This window comes from Schistocerca americana, chromosome 7 (genome assembly GCF_021461395.2).
Source record: "Schistocerca americana isolate TAMUIC-IGC-003095 chromosome 7, iqSchAmer2.1, whole genome shotgun sequence".
Taxonomy (NCBI): Eukaryota; Metazoa; Arthropoda; class Insecta; order Orthoptera; family Acrididae; genus Schistocerca; species Schistocerca americana.
The window spans coordinates 600,590,726-600,611,175 of record NC_060125.1 but is presented as its reverse complement, the minus strand read 5'-3'; the positions used below and the strand labels follow the sequence as shown (position 1 = coordinate 600,611,175).

The 20,450-nt window shown below is 39.1% G+C and overlaps 1 protein-coding gene across 1 annotated transcript in view; it reads left to right on the top strand.

Annotated features, from left to right (window-relative positions):
- Positions 1-20,450, top strand: part of LOC124621918 (probable splicing factor YJU2B) — a 69,934-nt gene that overhangs the window by 33,496 nt on the left and 15,988 nt on the right. The window contains exons 3-5 of the mRNA XM_047147423.1: positions 1,166-1,277; positions 3,796-4,056; positions 16,795-16,933. Coding sequence (XP_047003379.1) covers positions 1,166-1,277; positions 3,796-4,056; positions 16,795-16,933 — 512 coding nt within the window. The remainder of the gene's footprint in view (positions 1-1,165; positions 1,278-3,795; positions 4,057-16,794; positions 16,934-20,450) is intronic.

Below are 20,450 nucleotides of genomic sequence, written 5' to 3'. Positions count from 1 at the left end.
TGGTGGAAAGCGAATAGAATGTATAAGACTTGCTGGGGTGACATGGTATTAGTGGCAGAAAGTGAGTGGGCAGTGAATAACATCCTGAAAGATCTGAATGAAGCTTGTGTGGATTATGGGATGCAAATAAACACAGCAAATACAAAGAGTATGGTCATTAGTATAAGACACAGACTGTCCAATATTAAAATAGGACAATCTTCCATTAGCCAAGTAAGTGCATTTAAATATCTTGGAAGCCACAATAACTGAAGACGTGAGTTGTCACCAGGAGGTGAAAACTTGAATTTCCATAAATTAGATAAGGGTCTAAGGGAAAGGTTTGGCAAATGTTTTGTCTGATGTGTCGCACTATACGGGGCAGAAACATGGACACTGAGACGAGAGGATGAAAAAAAGGTTAGAAGCATTTTAGATGTGTATGTGGAGGAGAATGGAGAGAATAAGCTGGATGGAAAGAGTGAGTAATGAAAGAGTATTGGAAAGGGTTGGTGTGAGATGATGTCTGCTGAAGGTTGTAAGAGAAAGGAAAAAGAACTGGCTGGGACATTCCTTGAGAAAGAAGTGCTTGCTAGTAGATGCTTTGGAAGGATTGGTTTGTGGGAGAAGACTGAGAGGAAGAAGGAGATGGAAGATGATAGAACGACATAAAGGGAAGAGGAAATTATGCAGACCTGAAGAGGATGGCAGAAGACTGGACAGCCTGGAAAACTACCACGTGAAAACCTGCCTTTTGACAGAACACTGTTGATGATGAGATTTGAGTACAGAACCAATGAGCATATTCTTTATTTTTGCTAGGCATTAAAGACATTTGATAACATTCTGTAGCTGCTAGAAAGGTGGATCGATTCTAAAAGGTTTTAAAACTTTTGACACATTGTACTGCTTGTCATCCATTGCTCTTCATTGCAGCTGTATTGTATTGCTGAATTAGAAAAATCAACCAGTTTGTGCCAAGTGTACTGATAACAAAACAATGCACTGAAGGTTGATCTCTGTATCAGTCTTCTCTCTCTCTCTCTCTCTCTCTCTCTCTCTCTCTCATAGTATGCATTGTGTATTGCCATTGCTGCTTTCTCCCTCTCTATATTCAGAATTTGTACAGGGTAATTTATTTATACATATGAAAAGAATTGTTTAAATAACAGGATTTTTTTTCCAGGTACAATGCAGAGAAAAAGAAAGTTGGAATGTACTACAGTACACCAGTATATCAGTTCCGGATGAAGTGTCATCTTTGTGATAATCACTTTGAAATAAAGACAGATCCTGCAGTAAGTACTAACAGCAATCAAATTAAGGGAATGATTTGGATGGATAACTATGGATCATATTTGAAGCCAGCATAAAGCTTTTTTTCCCCCTCAAGATGGATTCTGTAGTCTTACCTATGTGTGGGGTTGTAAAAAATGTTTGAACTCCCATTTGGTATTACACGTCACAAGGTCAGCTTGTGAATTTCATCAAACTAATACGATGAATTTGGTGGATGCAGTAAATTCCAGGTCTCTGGCCCTGATGTTCACTTGGTCTGTCAGGTTTTGTAGCTTTGTGCAATGTAACTATTGCTAAATAAAACACGTCATCATAACTCAGCATTTATCTTCCAACAACTCACAGAAATTTGTAATGGTTGACATCAGATATGTTTACACACTGCTGCTATTGGTTGGTGTCACAAAAGTTTAAAGTATTGTGGGTCTAAGTGACCTACCATATCATCAATTCACTCTCACATTACCCTTTTGTCTACCAAGAATGTATTTAAAGACATCAGTCTCCCCACCAGCTTAAGGGATGTGATGGCAATAAATGAATTATAAAAACATATTTAATATTAGAATTAAGCTGCCTAAAAGGTAGCTTTATTTTTATTTATATTAGTATTAACTTAAAAGAGTTTTCTGTTGCACATATTAAATTTCTTTGTTGTATATTAATGTCGTAGCAGTTGTGGGTGAGTCCACCATTATAGTCTCAAACTTGTCTGCCATCTTAGCAAAATAAAGTAAATGAAATTTAAGAGGGGTGAAAATTTTTGCACAAATTGTTTAATTGTAAAGGAGTTTTATGCTGATTCCACAACTGCTCTTAGATTGTGTGAATCTGTAATATTTCTGAATGTATGGAGGATTTAATATTCTCATTTATATTTTAGTGACGTAGTCGGCTGATATGTTTGGATTGCAATATTTTGTCTTCTAGCATCTGCTGAATAAATGTTACTTTTCAAAACAGCCTTTTATTTAAGTTTGAATATTATGAAGCAGCTTCCTTTGTTCATATGTGATACAGTTTTGGAATTAGCCAAATTATTTAGTGTCCCTGAACTTATTATTCATGACAGCAAAATATGGGGTAATGTATTAAAGTGGCTTCAACATTCCCAATATGGATAACTTATACGAATACTAAAACATAATTTTGGAAAGATTGTACGACATCAGTGGAATCAGCAGTACTGTTCTTGGAGTCACAGTCAAGTTGGCTTTGATAATAGATTATGATATTGTGTCTCAATTCCTTCATGACTTTGTATGCATATGACCGTAACAGCTGGTATTTAGAGTACTAGGTATATCTGGAGGTGTAAATAAGGTACTGCAGAAGTGTAGTTACTGTTTGATATGAGTTTTGTTTCCAGTTGTTTGTATTGTGTGATATTTATGTTTAGAACTTATTTGTTATAAAATTGGAGTCATAACATTGTAGGTACATGTAACTTACAAAGAATACAGTAAGTACAACACTCAGTTGTGTATTTCATTTTCAGTTATTTATATGGTTAGCACCTAGAAGCGTATGGCAAATTTGGCAGACATGGAAAACATAATACAAGCAATAAAGCAAAATATGATCAAGAACATCTAACACCTCAATAATAGAATGATGGGGTTCTTGGGTGCAAACAAGGTTACAGTGTGAAAACACTGTAACTTGCATAAACTGCACAGTTCATTTCTTCGGATCAAATTTCAGGACTAAGCTCATCTTTGTATGGTGGCACACATTTCTTATGCTATTTTACATGTTTCTCATAAAAAATGTGCTCTTTGTCATTTATGAATCATCATTATGTTCCATTGCCACTGATTAAGAAGCACTTTAGTCAGTTTATATGGTGGCTATGGAGAGAAAGAGACTCGTGGAAGCCAATGACAGTGATTCACAATGCAAAATTTTTCAGCAGCAACAGACCATTACACTTGTGGAGGGGAGGGAGATGGGAAGAGGGGGGAGGGGGCAGTTTGGTACTCCATGTTTGTAAGATGTGAGACAATGCCTGCAGTGCACACCAAGGAAATATTTCCTTATATTATTTAAGCAGTGTTATGGCAGGAGAGTGTTCTGAATTATATGCTTCCACCTGGACATTTGTGCAAGGCTTGTAGTCTGTTGATGTTGACCAATGAGTGTCCCAACTGAGCACTAATTGAAGTGGGACATGACTGAAAGTCTGTGGAACTTTTTCAACAGTATTTCAAATACATGTTATAAGAAAATGCTTTGAGGCTATTTATAATCACAAACCTGAAACTTAAACTGGCACCTGTGTACTTGAGTGTAATTATTCATGACTTCCTGAAAGCCCTACATTGCATAATTTACATGAAAATAAATCCAGAGGTACCAGAACACACCTCTAATTACAGTCTGTTTGGTCTGACTCATATTTAGTAGCACTGATTTTCTTCTCTTTATCCTTCATATTTCTGTGTTATTGACAAACTGTTCTGTTTGATTTGATTTCATTTATGTGGGTATTTACATTGTTGATTTTTTCTGTTTCAGAATTTTGATTATGTGATAGTGTCTGGTGCCCGACGTCAAGAGAATAGATGGGATCCGACACAAAATGAACAGGTTGTTCCTGAAGATAAGGCAACCAGTAAGCGTCTTTTTGATGATGCTATGTTTAAGTTGGAACATGGTGACAAAGATCAGAAAGGAGCTAAATCTATCATGCCAACTCTTAGTAGGTTAGCAGCAATGCGTGAGGATCGCTGGCAAGATGACTACAGTGCAAATTGTGCCCTACGGCAAACTTTTCGGGTTTGTGTACTTTCACTTTGTTTTCAAGGCTTAAAAAATTACTATTAATATTTGTATCTCTCTGATGTGTTATGTAATGCAGACTGGTGTTCCAAGAAATTTGTTGTTTCCATGTCATCATTATCAGCCTTTTGACATCCACTGCTGAATAATACTGGTGTCTAGACCTTTCCTTTCATTATAATCTTGAGCTGCACACATCTATATTTCCCCTACATTTGTATAATCATTAGGTCATTGTCCTGTGCCTTCTTATTTTTTGGCCTCCAGAAAGGACTCCTTGTCCTTCTACCATCCATTTATTTGTCTATATGTCCAGTGCACCTTCCCTCATTTTCACTACTGTCATAATTACATCCTCCACTCCAGTTTGCTCCCTGATCCAATTATTTGTTTTCCTGTCTCTCTTAGCAATTTTCAACTGCAGCTCTCTATTGCTCATGAAGTAACTCTCAGTTTTTGAATGGTTTTCACATTAGAAGTCCATGTCTCCTTGCCCTCATCAAAATTGATGAGACAAACCAATTGTAACCTTTCCTTTTCAGACGCATCGTAAGCTTGGTTTTCCCATAATAATCCCAGTCCAGTTTTACTCTTCTGTTTATTTCTGCTCCTTTCCATCCTGCTACAAAATCTCATTTTCTGTTTACATGGTTTCATTGTAAATTTGTGCTATTTACTTTTCTATTTGCTGATTATACAGTTTTGTAGTCTTATTACATAATTAGTTTTTCAGAGCTCCTTTCAAACTTTTCCATAAATTATCCTTATAGTTGATGAAGTTATTTGTGCTAGAGGCAAATAGTGCAGTGTCATCAGCAAAACAAAGATGGTTCTGTTACATTTCGTAAACACCTATACCTTTTTCATGTCCCCAATATAACACCCTCAACATTTTCTTTGAGGCTGTGTAGGACAGTTTCGGTTTTGTGGTCCCCAGTCTAGATCACAAAAGTTGATTACACCAAAACACAAAATAAATGATATATGGTTTATAACCATTACTGATTCAGTGGATTGTTCAGAACAACAAATGAAAACAATTGGGAGTAGCCAATGGGGAGTAGCACAACTGGAATTACATTGGAGTAAACAAGTAGTATGTGAGGCAGAAAACAATTGCGTAGCTGAATGGTATCATAGTTCGCCAAAGTATAAGTGAATAGCAGTAGGCAGACGTCTTTGTACTTATATCCCAACCAGGCCCAGGTGCAACACGGAGCACCATCAAAGAGTGTCCACAGGGCTCTGTTTGTGGTCCAGAGTTCTGGAATGTTGGTTTGGAGCCATTACTGAACAAGCTTCAGAGTATAACAAACATTAGGGGCTGCATCACCTATGCAGATGATCTGGTAATTGTAGTATCTGCTAACACAAGGGCTAAAGTAGAGGAAAAAGTAGGGTAGTTATTGAAAAACTAAGCAACTGGTGCATAGAAAAAAACTAACAATAGCAGTGCATAAAGCAGTCTATATGTAACTAAAAGGAACATTATCAAGAATGAGAGATCGAGCAGTCAGAATAATGGCCATCCTATGTACAGAAAAGGAATTACCATCGATGAAAAGCAAAACTTCCAAGCACACATAGAAATGAGACACCTTAAAATCGTAAATAAAATAGCAGCAGTTGGCCAAAGAAGTTTTCAGCTGCCACTAAGTGCAATAAGAATGTACCAAAATGCAATCTTACTTGCTGTTGTGGGCTACGGGTGTGGGGCGTTTGGGCTCAAAGAGCCAGAAAGGTAAGGACAGCACAGGCTCTACAGTGACCAAAGAGAAGTGTACTTCAGCACCTGACACATATAGAACAACACTGACTGAGACATTGCTGGTGAAATTAGGCTTGCTACATCTAGATGCAGCAGTAAGAAAGTGAGGTGCCCAGTATTGGCTCAAAAAGCATGAATATAAGGTGAGGAAGCTGTTGAGTAAGGAAATAAAAGGATGCATTGATAGAGAATGGCAAGAAATCTGGGACAGTGGAGAAACAGGAATGAGAACCTACCAGTTCCTTCCTAACATAAGACAAAGAAAAGGAATGACATACTTCCTTCTGACCAAGGGAGCTATACATTATCTGTTGAGACATGGGCCATATCCCAGCACTTACCGAAAATAGGACAGTGCCCACAAACACCTGTGAATGTGGAGCAATGGGTACCCCAGATCACATCATCTGAGAGTGTGTCATTAGACAAGATGTTACTGATAGACAGGAACGAATTTGGAAAAGCAACAGTCTACAATATAATAAGGAATGAAGAACTATGGCATAAGCTGAACTTGCTTACAGCTAAGATATTGGCTTATGAACCACAAACCCACAATGCTGAGAGACAACCAAGAAGGGGCCTTACATCATGATAACGAGACATGCCACATACAACAACATTCTGGAAGCAGTGAGAAGATGAGCCTCAGGGAGGACCAGGAAGAACTTCCTGAGACCTGACAGCCACCTTGGGTGCCATAGCCCCTTCGAATCCTGTGTTGCACCTCAGTACGCCAGGGAATAATCATCCAGGCAAATGAGAGATCCAGCTGGGTTCTAATACCAAGAACAGTAGTGTTGTGTGCTGTTGTGTAGTATAGTGTAGTAGTGCAGTCCAGGATTACAAATTACAAAATTTGTGATCTACCAATGTTGCATAGTGTAATAGACCAGTAGTGTGTGCCTTCTGGATTTGGGATGAGCAGATATCTGTGTGCCAGATGCCCAAATGGTAGTATCCAGACTTTTTTTAGTTATTTTTTAATGTAGTTATTCTATGTATATTTCCCCCCATTAAATAGCATTTGCAGACCATTAGAATTGTTCATGTTCAATATTTGGTCTGTTCTTTTATATGGATAACAGACTAAAAGAAAGCAGCAAATAAATAAAAATAAATTACATGGACCAGTCCAGAGAATAATTGGGATGGCGCAGAGTTGTCATCAGTACTTTAGTCAGCCATAGAAATGAACAAATTCACTTGCAGGCAGAAATCAGATTGGGTCATTGACTACTTGGCATAAATCAATCAATGGCGTACTCTCTTGACCTGTCAGCTGAAGATACTGTGTTATTCCCCATTTGCAGTGACCCCACAGGACATAGCTGTAGGTATCAATGGTATGTTTTCATCCATTGATATGACTGGCAGGATTAGAAGATTTTTCATATTTAAAATCTAATTGCCAAATTCTGTTATCAATTCTGAATTTCTGAATATCTTGATAAAGTTTAAGAGCAGCTGTAACATTGATATACATTTCATTCTTCAGTATACTGAATAAATACCTTATTTCTCAGGGACTGTTATTACAAAGTTTGTTAGAATTGTTGTTGTTGTGGTCTTCAGTCTGAAGATTAGTTTGATGCAGCTCTCCATGCTGCTTTGTACTGTGCAAGCCTCTTCATCAACAAATAACTAATGCAGCTACATCCTTTTTAACTTACTTATTGTATCCATTTCATGGTATTACTTTACAATCTTCAACCCACACACTTCCCTCCATTACTGCTGTATCTACCTGACTGGAAGACAACACTGATTATAAGGCAACCCCCATATTTTCAAGTGGCTTCTTGAGAAAAATTTATTTTTAACACATTCTGGCTAATCAAAATTGCAAACTGTTTAATAGACAGATATTAGGAAGTTAACATTACACGTACTCTAAATTTATGCTGTTTATTGAGTGTCTACATTTTGGTAATACAAGGAAAAATAAAATAAATGGTTGACATTAATTTGCAGACCATTCATCTGTGGTATCACTATATTTCATCCTCATTATCCTAATAGAACAGCTCTGAAATTTAAGTCTTCATTGTCACAAATATTTGGGGTTTTCTTCCTACGTTGTGATTTCTGAGGTCGGGTTACTGTGGGGCCTGAGAACACAGCTGTTTTTATCTGAATACATATTGGATTTCGCTTCTATACTGAAGTTAGAATTTTGAAATATCTCTTGCTTCAAATGGGAAGGGAATCATGTGGCACATTACTTTGAACTACCTCGTTCTCAGGAATACACGTAAGAAATCTGTTTTAAGATATCTTTATTTGTGTAGGAGCTATGACCTGTTAAAGTTTAGGACACTTGTCATAGTCAGCTTGACAGTGTACACACAATATGACCTCCATTGTGCTCGCACACAGTCAGTCTTTTTTTGGCAGTCCTGCTGCACACATTACAAGATCTGTGGGTCAACAGAGGCACACACCTCAATATGCCAGCAGAGGTGGGCTAAATTGTTGATTTTTACCTTATATACAATGATTTTAAATGTCCCCACAGATAAAAGTCAAGAGGTGTAAGATCAGGGGACTGTGGTAGCTGTTCAGTAGGACCCCTCCTACCTATCCAGTGACCTCCAAACTGTTCATCCAGAAACTGTCTGACTTTGGTAGAATAGCGGAGAGGTGCATCGTCTTGTTGGACGAAGGTTGGGGAATCATCTTGTGGATTCAGTAACGTTGGAAGCACACAATCACAGAGCATGTTAAGATACCTCTCTCCACTCAAGGTTCCATAAATAAACATCAGAACCACGATTCTTGTGTCCCAAACATGCACCAAACTGTCTCTTTTTCACCACCAGCACATTTACAGGGTTCCATTCTGAAGGAGTTTGCATCTGACCAGTAACAATGATTCTGTTTGTTTACTTCTCCTTGCCCATAAAAACTAGCTTTGTCACTGAACAACATCTGTTGAATGAAGTTTAGATTTCTGTTACACTGATCCAGAGCCCATTCCACAAACTGCACCTCGTCATCCTCCGAGAGATGACGCAACTGTGTGTGTGCAGAACACACGCAGGATTGAATGCTGACTAACACCAGATATTGCTGATAATCGACTCATACTGCGATGGGGACCTTTCACAAATGATGCCAAAATTGCTGTTGCAGTCTCCTCATCAGTGGCTGTTCTTGGATGTTCACTGAGTGGCTTGTTCACCACAGAACCTGTTACACAAAATTTGTCCAATAACTTTAATACTGTCATATTTGAAATGGCATTTCTCTCAGGATGCCAGGCATTGAAATTGGCAGCAGTCCCTGTGGTACTTCATCCACTGCTCATTAACACAGTTTCAATGCATGCCTGCTGTTGTGTGCCATTGTGGATCACCTGCAACAATAAACAGAATTGATCACTTCCATGCAGTTTCATTTCTTGGCCGGTCATAACTCCTACGCAAATGAAGGTATCTTAAAATAGAGTTCACATGTATATTCCTAAGAAAGAGGCAATAAAAAAAGCCACATGGCCCCCATCCCATTTGAAACACATAACCCAAATCCAAGATGGTGGAGTTAAAGATGACTGCCACTGTTACCATAGCTCCTACATGTTGTGCCCCCACCTACAGACATCCCATACCAGACGCCATTATGATTCCTCACACCATTCGAGGTTTATAGGGATGTATCCAGACTTTTACCTCACCCTGCATTGTTGAGTATTTGTCAAATTTTAAAATCAGTTCCTTTATGACTACAAATGGATTCAGGCAAACTGCAGTTTAAATGTGGTAGATGTTCCTAAAAGACCAAAGTACATGGTATATATTTCCACGGTTGGCAACATGACATAATTTGCTACCCGCTCACTGCTCCCTCCCCACACTCATCCTAGTTCTCAGCCAAGCTGGTATTACTGTTACCCTCTCCAATACTTGGCACAGTGCTGTTCTTGAGCAACTGTGAAACATGGACTGCAAGTAATATATAACAACAGCAATTAATACATAAATGAAATATCACAATCACAATTTAGTCCAATTTCCAAACTTCACTCATCATGCCATCCTTGGTATATCTCCATAATGGGTCTTGCTGCTGCAGTTTATTCTTGCAACAACTATTACAGTATAATATATTAATTTTCCTTCTTGTTTCACTAGAATGTCTCCTTTATGTTCTAAAGCTGATTAAAAGCTAGTAAACTTTTTACTCAGTATTCTAACACATGAACAGTGGATGAATTTCTCACATGCAACCCACTTGGTAAATCATTACACTCTCTCATAAGCAAATAAAATATTGATCTGTGTTCAGAAACAAGTAATGTTTTTTGAAGAACAACATTTTTCAGTTTTGAGTGTTGTCTTTACTTAACAATCAGCATTAATGTTTGTATATGGTATCCATACAAGTATGAGAACTTTTATTGCAAAACTGTTCAAATACAACAAGAGTTTGTAGGATGATAGAACATAATGCAATTCCCTTTTATGTTTCACAGAACTGTCACATTTTGAGTAGAGCAGTAGACTGTTGTATTGGGTAGTTAATAGTTTCTCGCATACCCCTTCCACTAGTGCCATATGAGTCAAATGTCATGTGATTGTTTGAGCAGCATTGATACTGTACTGAGCACTTTGGTATATTGGGAAATTTTGAGCCTGCTTGAATGCAAGTATCATTTGCCCAGCCCTGCGCTTCCACATTCTTCAAAATAATATATACTCGACTTAACAATGCAGAAATGTTAACCTCAGCTGCAATAGTTTAATCTGTGAATATGAGACAACCCTGTATTTTTCAAATGACGAATTTGGAAAAGAAGCCTCATCTCATGATTGGGTAATTGTGGTAAATTGGTAATTTCCAGATGTCTCAGAATGTGTGCTATCAACTGATCCCTTCTTTTAGTCAAGTCATGCCAAGATTTCTTTTCTCCTCAGTCCTATTGAATACCTCCCTATTGGTTACATGATCTACCCATGTAATCTGTATTGTTCTTCTGTAGCGCCACATTTCAGGAGCTTCTATTCTCGTCTTGTCTGAACTGTTACATACATTACACTACCTTTATTTCCAAAACCAGCTTGTTCTAGTGCTCAGTCATAACTTAATGTTCTTTCTATGTGGTTGGTGATAACTTTACTTAATATCTTGTATATTACAGATAGGAGGCTGATAAGCGTATGGTTTTTTACACTTCATTTGCCTTTCCAATGAAGCAGAATGGCTGAAGCATTATTTCATTGGTGAACTGTCTTCTTTTACAAATATGCTGTTAATATTCTTCTTGCAGTTGATGCTCTCGTGTCCAGATTTGTATAAAAATAAATTTGTTTTTTCATCTTGAGTAAACGCAATTTTTTCATTTTTATCCAGATATATTTTGCTGAAGTTACAGCGTAAGTGGATTTTCTATTTTCTTTATTGTTCTCACATGCTGTGGTTTTTTATGTTTTGCATTAAGTTGTTTTTCTTTCACAGTTTGTCATGTTTTTTCTGGTTCCCAGTTATCTTCACTGTGAAAAACAGTACTTTTTAGACTTCCACTCTCACAATGATGTTGTAAACTTAAGAAGTGCAGTTTTTTACAGTGAAGGTAATGGGAAAACCAGAAAAAAATGAGACTGTAACACCTTTTTTCACAGTTTTTCATTTTTTCTGGTTTCCCAAAGCATGTAGCATTAAATAAATAAATAAATAAATATAAAAAACACTGATGATGCATGTAACTTCTGCAAAATGTGTCTGGCTAAAAATGAAGAGAAAAAAACTGTGTTTGCTCAAGATGAATCTCATCCAATAACAGATTTATGCCATTAATAATTTTGCAAATTTTATTTTGTATATTCTTTCCTTCAGATTTAATCATCTCCCAGCATCTTACCAATCCTTGTATCTCACATGGATTTATACATCTCACTGCCATTACTTATATATTGTCATTATTTTCATTGTTAATTATCATGATTCATGTCTTATCCTGAATACATATTTAACATATTCACACTGCCATTGTGGATTGTTACTCTCTGTGGGGCGGTGTAAATATTCATGCTCTCCTTCATCTCTTTAAATATTTGTACTTTTTTTCCTGTCATTAGTTGCTGTGTCTGCTCTCATTTTAACTGGTGAAATGTGCTACCTATCCAAAATAAGTTAATTTTTTTCCCTGCCCTTTTGTTTCCTGTTGTTTCTCTTACCAATTTCTGATTTCTTCTTCTGATCCACCTGAAGAAGTATCCAAATAGTTTTGTTTAATTAAGCAATTCTGTCTTGTTCATATTATTGTTTGTTTAGAAATCTTACTCTCTCTTTAATACTTTCCTTATTCCATTTGAGATCTTCTTTTCTTGTGTTTTCTTTGTACATATTTTGCATTTGCCTATGTACTTGTGTTAATAATTGCCTCTTTCATCAATGTCGTTATAACCTTCATTTTCTAAGATGCTGCACTTGTTGCCCAGTTTTATTTGGTGTACCTGTCTATCAAATAAATTCTCATAATCAAACAGTGGAAACTCCAACATGGAATATCAACAATACTAGGATGAGGATAGATTGCTACTCACCGTAAGGATGATCCGTTGACTTGTAGACAGGCACAACGAAAAGACTGTTACATATTATAGCTTTCAGCAGCCAAAGCCTTCTTCAGCAAAGAAGACATCCATAAATTCACTCAAGCAAGCATACTTCAGGTACACATGACCACTACCACCAGCAGCTCCGACTGGTCATTGCACTAAGGTCTTTATGGTGCATAACAATCCATCCTTTCCTAAAATTCTTGTAATCTACAATTCTGATTTCCTTCCTGACATGAAAGTTCATTTCTAGCTTTGTTATCTATATTGACTTTGCATACTTGCAATTTGAATGTGGTTTATAACCATTACATGCTTACTTTTTGTTTGGTAAAATATAATCAGTAAATTTACATGTGGGCAGAATAGTTGGCCAGTATATACTTATTCCAGTATACTGCTGATAGACACATGTCAGTGGGGTATACAGAAATCACAGATTTCCCTAATATTACTCAGTTGTATAAATGCATGACTGTGATGCAAGATTACTTTCAATAATTTTATTTTTGTTACTGACAATTATGTGTTGCGTAGTACGATTACTTCAATTGGAAGTATCATTTTATTTAATGCTTAAGAGCAGTGGCACATCACCTGCACAAAATATATTAAAACATAGAAAGCAATTAAAGATGGTGCAAAAGCTTAAACTGAGCGATGCTATGTCCATTTTGAAAGGGAATACTCCCTGAAAAACATAATGGAATAGCTGAACAGGGATTTGAAGTGATTCCTCCCTCTCTCTCTCTCTCTCTCTCTCTCTCTCTCTCTCTCTCTGTCACTGTCACACACACACACACACACACACACACACACACACACACACACACACACACACTTGTGCTATCAGCCTAGAGCAGCACAGTCATTGTAGGCTTAAAGAAATCCAATGAGGGAACATTGCAAACAAGACCAGACCATAGCACAAATTCCAATACCTTAGTCACAAGTAAAAAGCCGAAGAGTAGTCCAAGAAAAAACGCATAGCATGGATGCAACAAACTGGCATAGCAAGAAGTTATAGATGAAATTCCCAGTAAACACAGCATTGGCTGCAAGCTACAGGGCTGATCCCTATATTTACAGACTGCAGTCAAACGTATTGTCCATGAGATGCAGTGGGAGTGGTGCTGACAGCAGCATCTAATCTTGGACTGGTAGTTTCTTCATCCATGTGAGAATAGTGGCAACCTCGATATTACAGAGGGCTGAGTGGAGACGCCTCTGCTTTAGATCAAAACAGCTGTTAGGAACCTGTCAAGCATCAACAATGCTAGTAAAACATTAATATTAGAGTCCAGTCATTTACTCGCAATGTTTACAAATCGTCGTTCTTTTGCACCAGCCTCAGCTGGGGCACATACAGCTGCATGTTGGATTCTATCTTATGTCCGTCGAGTCAGCTCAGCAGTTGCACACCCAGGAGAAGGTGTCAGTGGCCATTGCACTGCACAAAGTGGTTCTTGCACTAGCTGCTGGGGTTTCCTTGGTCCCACTCCAAATTCTATGATGACCCTTGATTACCCACCCACAATGTACATGGTGTCTGTAGTCATGTGGTTGGTTGATCTCCTCTCTATCCCTGGTAGGTTTCAAGCCCTTGGAGGCATTTGAGAATTGAACAGAAATGTGAACCCCAAGTGGCCCTGTTGCCGGCTTCCACATTGAAGTTCTGTGCTGACAGCACCCTGCAGTGTGGCGTTTTCGGAAGACACTGTTTCTCCATCAGCAGATGGCAGGCAGTGAGCAACACGATGTTCATGAGGTGGAGGTCATCATCTCGAGTGCATCTTCGCCTAGTTCATACATCTGTGGCATAGTTTCACTACAGTGTTGTAATCGTAGAATCAAGTGCTGTGTGTCCTCCTCATTCTGATATATTCACTTAACAGGCTGTTTACTGCCAGGTTCATTCCTCACTATGTACTCTTGTGAAAGAGAGAGAATTTCTTGTAACATGTCTTATGAGCTAATGAATATGCTTGTCTAACTTCCTTTTGTTTTCTGTCATGTCTTCTTCCTGTCGAAGGCATGTCCTCACTCAGGCAGACAGTGTTGTAATGTGTTGTCGACCTGACCTACTTGCATCATACTGGCTTGCTTCCTGCTTCTGCCTCTGCCCTGGCATTGACTTGAGTTTGCTCATGACTATGTTAATGAGTAGTGCCTTAACCAATGCTCTATCCAGTTCAGTGCATAATATAGTGTCAGAGCTCAAGGTCGTTTGTCTAGGGCTGAATCCCTGTATGGTTTTAATTATTTTTCCTGGCAGTTAATGTAACTTTCACTTCCACCTAAGCTTTTCAATGTGGGAGAGCTGCACCATGATTTGTATTTCATGTTATCTAAAGTTCCCTGTATAATTGGGTCCACCAGTTCTGAGAGCATCTCAGCTGAAATAGGACCATAGTAAACCACTGAACTTCAGGTACATGCTGCAGTAATTATGAGTGTACTGTATAATTGCATATTTAAATAATTTAGAAGGAAAGGTAACAGTTCTCTGAATAGTAGAGGCATTGAGCTGTAGACAGGCAGATAAAGTAGACTGAACATATTGCTAGTCTAGTACCTCACGCCGCAGAAGTTGAACACGCGCCAGAACAAATGGACGTGGTCAGCCCATAGAGGGCTCTGCGTCCGCGGCGGCTATTCCGCGCAACGGCTCTCACGCAGCGAGGGCGCCACCGCTACGCCACCTGCAGACAGCAGCCAATAGCCGCTCCCTCCGGTTTCATATATAGGGACCCGCTCTGCCCTAGTCCCGTCAGTCTGGTACTCGCTCTGGATTGAGTTTCTATCTCAGCGGTACTGCGTTCTTGGCGTTGCTCGTTGTTGACTTTTGCCTGGCTCTGGTTCCGAGTGGATTTACTGTTGGTGTTTGGTGTTGTGGTTTCTACAAACCTCCATTGTTTATCTCTTCCTTGATGTGTCGGTCAGAGTAGGTCATGATCAGTTGTTGTCGGTTGTCATTGGTCTGTCGTCCGACTCGTCCTTGTGTTTACCTGGTGGTGCGTGCTCCACCACCGGCAGCTTCCCCGCCTGGCGGCTCCGATCCGCAGCCCAAGGCATTCCCGCAGTTGATTGTGGTTACTACAGCTAGCTCTCAGACAAAACCATTTTCTAGCTAGCAACACACACACACACACACACACACACACACACACACACACACACACAACACCTGTACAGCTACACTATCTGGCTGAACACTGTGGCAGAGAATTGTAGTTTGACTAGATGAGAGGTTGTGTCACGTGGAGTGGGTCAGGGAAGAAAGGGGCAGGAAGCAGGAAGGAGAGTTTGGGAAGATTGGCTGATGCCAGAAAGTTAGGCAGCAGTTGCATAGGATAGGAATGCAGAAGAAAGAGGTAGCAGGTACGCAGGATAGGAATATGACATGGATTTTGGCACCGGTGAGTTTGTGCAGCAAATCTATACAATGCAATGCTGAAAACACCTTCAAAACTACATCCGAACATTTAAATATAATAGAGGGAAACATTCCATGTGGGAAAAATATATCTAAAAACAAAGATGCTGTAACTTACCAAACGAAAGCGTTGGTATGTTGATAGAGACAATAACAAACACAAACACACACACAAATTTCAAGCTTTCGCAACCCATGGTTGCTTCATCACGAAAGAGGGAAAGATGAAAGGATGTGGGTTTTAAGGGAGAGGGTAAGAAGTCATTCCAATCCCGTGAGCGGAAAGACTTACCTTAGGGGGAAAAAGGGACAGGTATACACTCGCACACACACACACATATCCATCTGCACACATTTAAAGTTATACTTGATGTTAAAAGATTAATTTTTTTTCAGAATTTTTTTTAAATTGCCTGTCTGGCACTAATGTGACCTTTGCTGCTTATTTTGCTGCTGCAATAATGAAACTCATTTACTGCCCTTAGTGTCACATTTCCTAATCTAATTGCCTCAGTTTCACCTGATTTAATTCATAGAGCTTTTGCATAGGTGACTGTCTGCAGCTGTTTGATAATGACTGTCTACAGTTGTTACATAATTTGAAAAAAGTATATTTGTGCCATCAGCTGTGCGATTGTGTGTTTATTCTTTACCGGTTTCGATTATTACAATCATCTTCACAGGAGATATACATTGTTTTTCTCCTGTGAAGATGATAGTAATAATCAAAACCAGTAGAGAATAAATATATAATCGTACAACTGATGGCGCATGTATGCTTATTTTAAATTATTTAATTCATCTACTTCATTGTGAAAATTATCTACCAATTTCTCTATGGTAAATTAATATTACATGCCTCTCAACTTCTAAATATTTAGAGAACTCTGTTTGCTTGACCATTGGTACCAGATGTATTTACTGACTGCATGTATATGACTGCACCAGTAATTTTAAAATACTTGTTCCAGGCAAAAAAACATGCTCAAAAGAAAACAGAGGCTCGAGATCGAGCACTGACTCATAAATTTGGACTAGATCTGCCACTTCTTCCAGAACTAGAATCAGATGTGCATTTAGCTAAGCTACTGGCCTTGAAACCTGCTCAGAGTAAGTAGAACTGATGACATAAAGTCATCTTTTCTTCACTAAAGGAGGATTTGAAATAAAAATATAGAAATAATCTGAAATACAGTTTCCAAAATTGTCAGCTTAATACTGAGAGATACACAGATGAAGGTTGGGGGAGGGGGGGGGGGGTTCAGACATCAGACATTCAGTATGTTAAAAGTGGGTAGAAAAGACAAATATAAATATGAAAGGTACACACAAGAATGGGGAATGAAAAGCACTGTCATATGAGGTCATATTTCCAAATAAATAGAATGTACTCTTTCTTTTATTGTAGACGTAATCATGTTGCACAATAGCGATCTTAACCAGTTTCCCTCATATATTGTATTCTGTATGTTACAGATGGTATTTGCTGAAGAAAGTGTTCACAACTGGTTTTGTCATACATTAGTCTTGAACACTTCATTCACTAAACACTGCCTATGACGTATACAATCCGAAGGTGCTCAACATATGACCAAATGCACAGTGAAACTTTTCACATTCCCATAATTTAAGCTGTCACAGTCAAGATGTAACAGAAGATGTTACACTTAATGCAAGTTTTCAGTCTGTTCACTGTTTTATTTACAAAGTTAGTGGCTAAAACATTTATACATACAACACAACATTTTCAAATACTGACTTTTTCAGTACACAGTAGCACAGCAGTCTGTTAGTGCAGCTGGCCTGTCTTGGAATAAAACCTCAGCAATACTTTTGTCCGCTTAAGTTGGTATCAACAGTGTTTTTGTCATTTGGTGCAATTGATGGATCATACTGGAAGGTTGAGTTTTTTCACAGATATTCCGTTTCAGATCGTCAACAAGCTTTCTCAAAAATCTGTTCCCTCACCAGGAATTGCAAATCAATACAAGCACTCTTCTGTAACAGAGTGTACTTGTGTTACTGCAGCAACTTCTGCAATTCATGCATACTCTACAAGTACAGATTTCACTTTGGCTGTACTAAGAACATGCTTCAAGACATTAAGCATGTCATCTATATGCCCTGTTATTGAGGGCTGTCCATCTCGGTGTCTTCTTGCCCCCAACCTCACTGCATTAATATCATGGAAAGTTCTTGAAGTATGTTGTTTCAAATGGATTTTCAAATAGTCTCTACTACGTAATACGATGTCATGACCTGAAAACCATGCATCCTTCACCTGGGCCAATTACCTCTTTTTCATTTTCATCCAGTGTGGCTGGGAGAACATCAAAGGAAGGTGCTGTGAATATTTTGTGGAGAAACAAAAGTAAGGAAATGCACTTCTTTTTGCTAGTAATTGTTGGGATTCTGATATTTGGCCTCAGTAACCAGAGACTGGAGTCTGTGGTCATGTTTTGTGTGTGTGTGTGTGTGTGTGTGTGTGTGTGTGTGTGTGTGTGTGTGTGTGTCTGCGTGTGTGCGTGCGGGCGCCTGTGTGTTTTTGCGTGTGTGCATGCGCCTGTATGTTTTCTGATTCGGATGAAGGCCTTTTTGACCGAAAGCTTACCTGCTTGACAGTCTTTTTGTTGTGCCTATCTGTGATTGAGCATCTCCACTGTATGGTGAGTGGTACTCTATCATTTTCACAATTGTCGTGTCTAGAATTAAAATATTCATATTGGGAATGTATTAATTGGCCATATTGTAATCAACATTGTGAAATAAATTGTTTCATTGTGAAACAACAAGCATTTCAGTAGCCAATATTAGGTGAGGTATGCCTCAAAGAGACAAAATGTCTTGATGTCCTCCTTCACTGCCATTCTCAACCTGAGTAGAACCAGTGGCAGTTTTTCTGACCATGATTATGAACTGCATATTAGGGCTGCGGTTGAATCACTCTACCATTCCACTGCTCGCTGGATGATAGCTAATGCAGAGGTGGTCGCAGCCGCACAATAGAAGATGTTCATTGAATAGTTGGCTTTCAGATTGTTTCCTGTGATCCTTAGTTATGTCTCGCAGAATGCTAAACCTGGAGAGCCAAGCAAGCAACAGTACTCTTGCAGCCAATTCAGTGGATATATTTTGTACCATGACAATCTGTGGCCACCTGATAAAACAGTCGAAGATCATTAGCAAATACTGTCTGTCAGAGTATGGTAGTGGCCCTATACTGCCCAAGTGTATGTGCAAAAATATGGTTGACAACGTCAGGAAGCGAAACAGGTGCGGAGACATGCCTGCTGATATTACACTGGCATGTCAGACATGTGTGCCCAAGCGCGACAGTCTTTCTGCACCCCTGACCACACAGCTTTAGCGGAGACTAGTTTGGCTGTTGTTCAGACTCCTGGGTGTGCTAAGTTATGCAGCATGCGAAAACTTTGTGACAGTATTGTTTCGGTATGTAGGGCCACTGCTTCCTTCTTGCAGCCTCACACCAAACATCATCTGGCCCATTTTGGGCTGGCATACACCAGAGCTGCAACACAGTTTGATGGTCATATCCAGCCTGAAATCCGGGTGCAGGTACTTATACAAATGAAATGACACAATCTCAGAGACTTTACTGGTCTCATACAGATACGATTTTATGTATATAGACTGAAGCAGCAAGTGCAAATTTGTACCAAGTTCAGGAATTTAACCTGGATCTCATGCTCACTAGCCAGGTGCACTAGCCACTACACCACCTTGGAGGGAGGCATGCCTGGGTAATCCGTGCAGTTGTGCAAACTGCTGTGCCAAGGTGGCTTAGTGGCTAGTGCACCTGCCTAGTGAGCATGAGATCCAGGTTCATTTCTTGAACTTGGTACAAATTTTCACTCCCCACTTCAGTCTACATACATAAGATCATCATGTTGTTCTAACACTATTTCTGTCCAACAAATAGATTTTAAACTGGCACTATTCCGAGAGAGCAATCTGCAATCTGGTTGTGTTTACCTGCTATGTGCAGGACATGACTTGAGAACTGTGCAATGTACTCGACCTGCCTGCAGTGGTGCAGTGAGTTGAGACCAATGTCACACCGAAAAATGGCTGCCAACTGCTTGTAAAAATTGCAAAATGTCCCTTTGACCAATGGGCGGAAATCTTTAATTGCTAAGTAAATAGGAAGCAACTCACAATCAGTTGCACTCCATGTTGAGTGTTTTCGAGTCAGGTTCTTAGAGAAAAAGGCAAGTAGCTGCCAGTTGCCCTTGACTTTCTGTTGCAGAGTCACTCCCACAGCTGTTGGGCTCACATCTACCATAAGTGACAAGAGGGTGTGTTCAGTCTTGGGTGTTCTAACAGCAGTGTATGTGCTAGATGTTTTCTTAAGTCTTTGGAAAGCTGCCTTGGTATCCAGAGCCTACAGTACCTTACAGTTCCCTGTAGTATTCTTGCTGGCGAGTAATGTCGAGAGCAGCTCTTGGACAGCAGTTAAGTGAAGCAAGTGATGTCGATAATAGTTCAGCATGTCTAAGAATTTGCAAAGTCTCTTGTAAGTTGTGCGAAGAGGCATCTGTTGTACTGCTTCAACCTGCTATGACAATGCTGACAGTCCTGCCGGGGAGACCAAGTATCCCATCATTTT